The sequence below is a fragment of the Dipteris shenzhenensis genome, chromosome 2, assembly GCF_047967505.1.
Source record: "Dipteris shenzhenensis isolate YYH24624 ecotype China chromosome 2, Dip_SZ_1.0, whole genome shotgun sequence".
Classification (NCBI taxonomy): domain Eukaryota; kingdom Viridiplantae; phylum Streptophyta; class Polypodiopsida; order Gleicheniales; family Dipteridaceae; genus Dipteris; species Dipteris shenzhenensis.
This window is the reverse complement of record NC_141597.1, coordinates 39,022,093-39,026,390: the sequence shown is the minus strand read 5'-3', so window position 1 is coordinate 39,026,390 and position 4,298 is coordinate 39,022,093. Positions and strand designations below refer to the sequence as shown.

Genomic DNA, 4,298 nt, shown 5'->3' with positions numbered 1-4,298 from the left:
AGAGAGAGAGAGAGATCACAAGGGATACAACGATGAAATGCAAAGGTTGACTTTTCAAGTCCCAAATGTGTGCTGGAGAGAGAGAGCCGGTGGAGCGAAATTGACTCAACTAGCTATTTGCATGATTCAAATTGAAGTCTTGGGACAATACATTGTAGCTGGAGTAAACTGACTAATCTGTATGATTCAACTTCCAACTATGCTCTCATTTGCTGTTAAACCAGTAACTGAAGGTGTACTATCATACATAGTCTACCAATCTTCTTGTGGTGCCTCCAGCCGGACCTCATATCCATACGAGCCTGCTGATGTTGTAGTATCTAGCATGTACAGACTTCTTTACGATCTTAATTCTGATGTGAACTCAAATGTCAGTCTAGTATAATCTTCAGGAAAATGGATGTCCCTTACGAATTAGCAGATCCAAAAATACCATTGCGTTGCATAAACTGTTGCTGTGCCCTAAACATCACTGTATTCACAATGATGTGTCCACCCTCTCACGACCCATTTCAGAAACACGGTGCATCAAGCATGCAGCATTGCTGCAATGTAGGCATCACCTAGGGATGAATTTTGAAGCACACGTGCAGCTTAAAGTACAGCAGTGATGCTCTCAGGATTCATCGCTATGAAGATTATCAATGCCATAGGACTGCTTAATATACTACGCCGCTTAACCCTTCTTCCACTTCATCAATGCTAGGTATTTTGTCCCCTCCAGACTGCAAATCCAAACAATAGCAACGAATTTGTGGTCAAGAACAAACACATTGTGCAGGAATTGAGTTCGCATAAACTTCTACAACTGGCATCTTGTTTTAACCTTACCTGATCATACTCGGCTGATATATTCGCTCTGAAGTTGTTTCCTTCGGTTTTTTCATAATTGATGCAACGAAGTTTCAATTTCATATGGTTGAGAGCAGTGAGCACGCTAATTATGAATGCGTTGCTAGCTTCTCCTTGAATTGTTACATTCATTTCGATATGGAAGATAAACCGCCCGTCGGATGTTACTTTTATTCTTGGATTTGGGGCCATTAATTCAGCCACATCTTGGCTCGTCGGAGAAGAAGCGACACCTAGAGAGTGTGGACTACAACTGGCACTCTGCATCAGTCTATTTTGCTGCTCGAGCTCATCCACCTGATGCTGAAGACGTTCTATATGCTCTATAACGCTTTGAAGAACACCGACCTTATCTTTCTGCAGAAAAACAATTAGAATTGTCAGCTCTCTCTCTCTCTCTCTCTCTCTCTCTCTCTCTCTCTCTCGTTCTCGCACGCCTCGTGTATGACCGTGAGCTTGACTTAAGCTCAATGCGGAGGCGTACAGTGCTTCTCAATCTGATTGAGCTAAAGTATTGAGAACATATCGTTACCCAACTTGCTAATTGGAACTGGGATCATACCTTCGCGACGTTCGGAAGAAAATTTTTAAGGATCTTGAAGCAATCCTTTTGCTTTCCTCTGCGTTTGCGTTCCGCTATCATGTGTGCTGCACGTCGGTCCGCTTCGCCTTGGGCTGGCGCCAGGATACAAGTACCTTGAGATGCAGTTGCGGGGATTGATATTTTGTCCATGTCGAATATCTTCCGCATTAAACAAAGACACTTTTCGAAGGGTGAGCTCCGCTTAATCTTTGCTATTGACCCTGATTGTGGAATGCTTGGCCTCCACCTTTCGAAGGCGGACGGTTTAGAAATATGACCGCCTTGGCCAAGTAAAGCATTAGGCGGATCTCGAAGGTTATGAGTTGCAAAAAGTAGAGCTTCAAGATCACTGCCTAAACCAGGAGCTAGCGCAACGGGAGGGTGCAAGAATTCAGGCCTAGCTTCAAAGCATCCTATGGCGGGGTGATATTCCCCGTCGATAGATATCATATTGAATGTATCATCCTCTGGGAAAATCTGGGGAAGCCCATGATTGACCTCCATCGCGACATAACCTGGCGATGGTTGATGACTCACGTCGAGTCTGTGAGTTTGGCTCGTGGATGGGGTGTCTATCACAGTGGTGCTGGGGAGCTGTGTGATGTATTTCAGAGACACGTCCCCTGGGACGTGGGAAAGGGCGGCCGCAGTTCTGCTCACCGTTTTCAGATCCATCTTGTACACTTGCTCCAACAAATCAATGTCGTAGGTATCCATGGGAGTAGCGCGAGGGGGAGACAATCCAGAAACACAAGAAGAATTGGACGAAGTCGTGTCGTCTCGGTATTGCAGGGCAACAGGGAAAGATGTGATTTCTCTGGTAGATAGCTGTAATGCTGATGCTACGAGCGGTTGGATCAGTGTGTCGATGAACCAGACCAAGTTTCCATCCTCTGGTAGCTGCAGATCAACACAAGAAGATATGATTAGATTCCACTCAACACCTGCGCTCAGATGAAAGATGGGAACACTCCCCCTCGCAATGCTGTGCATTGCTCCACATACGAAGCAGGGGGGAAACTGACCAATTCTGTTGTGCCCAACTCCAATATTACTCCAGGCCCGCAAGGGAGAAACAACGCAGTCTGCTACGACCAGATAATGCGACGATTAGGAAGCAGCTTTGCGTACAAATTCTGCGCAATGGAGCGAAAAATGCAGAGTGTATGTCATTTGAAATTAGCCACGCCGAGTGGAATTTCTGACCTGAATTGAAGCGTTCTGGTGATTGAGCACGTCCCGAGCGCAGGCAGAAACGGGAGACAATCACGATTAGCACACAGGTGCATGAAAGAAATGCGGAAAAACGATGCGCATTCCATACGAAATGTGAGGCAGGGCTTAAGCTTATATGTACCACGAAGAATCGAGCCTGCTCAGCAACAGGGTTGAAATTATCTATACCGGAAACCCATATGTAGTTTTTGGTACCAAGCGCTGCAGCTGCGAATCTGCATCAGAGTAGTTCACATAGTACTTAGAAGAGAGAAGCTTCCAAATCTGAACCGTAGATCGTTACTAGATTGCCCAATTTGCAGGCTGAACCTGGAAGCTCCGAAGCTGCTTGATGATAGCACGCTTTTGCTGATTGATGTTTTGATGCGTGCAAATCAGGCAATGCAGAAAAAACGCCTTCTAATCTTCCAAGTCGCTCAAAACGTTCCGGTAAAGCTGCACGAATCTGTCACTTACCCCACGTCACAAGGCAAAGTGCAGCGAGCGTACTGGGAAAACAACTCGTGGGCTGTAATTAGCTCGAGAGGATTATCCTGGAGGCAAGGAGGGAGGAGCTGATCGTGAGAAGCGCGAACAAAGCAGCTGAGCCTGCAAGGTAGCAAGGGGGGCTAAAGATTGTAAGCGCCCTGAAGGGATGGAGCATACGGATGCAATGCTGGGTTGGATAGAAATTCTGCAAGGGATCGACGACGTTAACGATGAAGTTGGGTTCGATGGAGAAAACAGTCGAAGAGAGAGAGAGAGAGAGCGCTAAGGAAGTTTATACCCGCCTGAGGAGGGAGCTGAAGTACTCCAGAGGGCAGAGTAAGACCAGTTGATGGAGTGCAAGAGGTGTTGAAGATGAAGGTGAAGGGGAGAAGGGGCAGGATAATGAGCCATGGGTAGAAGAAGAAGAGCTACCAAGATGAAGAAGCAGATATGGACAGAGAGCCAGAGGCTTGCTTTAAAATATACGATAGCTGATGATGATGGGAAGGTTTTATATATGGTGGGAGAAAGGCTGCTAAAAGTCTAAAAGTCCTGTCCGGACAGGACAGCCATCGCGCGTCGAGACTTTGAAGTTTGGACCTCGTCCCTTCTTATTACAAACGTATCAGCGCTGAGTTCACCCTCCCTCCCTCCTCCTTATTTAGTAGTCACTTGTGACGCCAAAAAGAATGCCTAATTGCTCGCCTCTTAGTCTCCCCCGGGCACCCCCCCTCCCTTTATTTGCCTTATTAGTAATGCGTTGTGGTTTCCAAGAAATGATTTTTGCTTTTTTCTTTTCTTTTAGATTTAGCATGAACCATATATCTCAGCTGCCTTCAAATTTGCACGTTTTAAATCCTTGTCTTTTCCCCATTTGAGTGTTAATTACTTAAATTTCACCATTCTCCTCACATTAAACCTCCATTTTTCATTCAACCCTCCGTCACTCTACTCTGACTCACGTCTCCAAAAGACTAATTACCCACCTCTCCCCTCAATAAAATTCACTCTTCCTCCTGCCTTAAAAGGCCCTTCATTCCTTGATTCTAGTCCAATACGTCAAAAATGGCCTCTTAGTCGAATCTCCAAAAGACTAATTACCCACCTCTCCCCTCACTAAAATTCACTCTTCCTCTTGCGTTGAAAGGCCCTTCATTCC

General features: G+C 45.9%; 1 protein-coding gene across 1 annotated transcript; it reads right to left on the bottom strand.

Moving 5' to 3' along the window:
• Positions 1–458: 458 nt before the first annotated feature.
• Positions 459–3,550, bottom strand: LOC147904739 (basic helix-loop-helix protein A-like). Its single transcript, XM_087392262.1, has 8 exons — positions 3,438–3,550; positions 3,128–3,259; positions 2,793–2,886; positions 2,642–2,656; positions 2,461–2,520; positions 1,415–2,335; positions 832–1,209; positions 459–725 (listed from the first exon to the last, which is right to left on the bottom strand). Exons 1-8 carry the CDS (start codon positions 3,548–3,550, stop codon positions 660–662), a joined length of 1,779 nt encoding a protein of 592 aa, XP_087248388.1. The 3' UTR covers positions 459–659.
• Between the last annotated feature and the right edge of the window lie 748 nt (positions 3,551–4,298).

Bases quoted from the DNA above. Each gene is read 5' to 3' on its own strand.
- LOC147904739 (XM_087392262.1), bottom strand. From the start codon at position 3,550: ATGGCTCATTATCCTGCCCCTTCTCCCCTTCACCTTCATCTTCAACAC. The intron at 3,260-3,437 runs GTATAAACTTCC...GCTACCTTGCAG, and splicing joins TCAGCTCCCTCCTCAGGCGG to GCTCAGCTGCTTTGTTCGCG. The intron at 2,336-2,460 runs GTCAGTTTCCCC...GTTGATCTGCAG, and splicing joins AGTTGGGCACAACAGAATTG to CTACCAGAGGATGGAAACTT.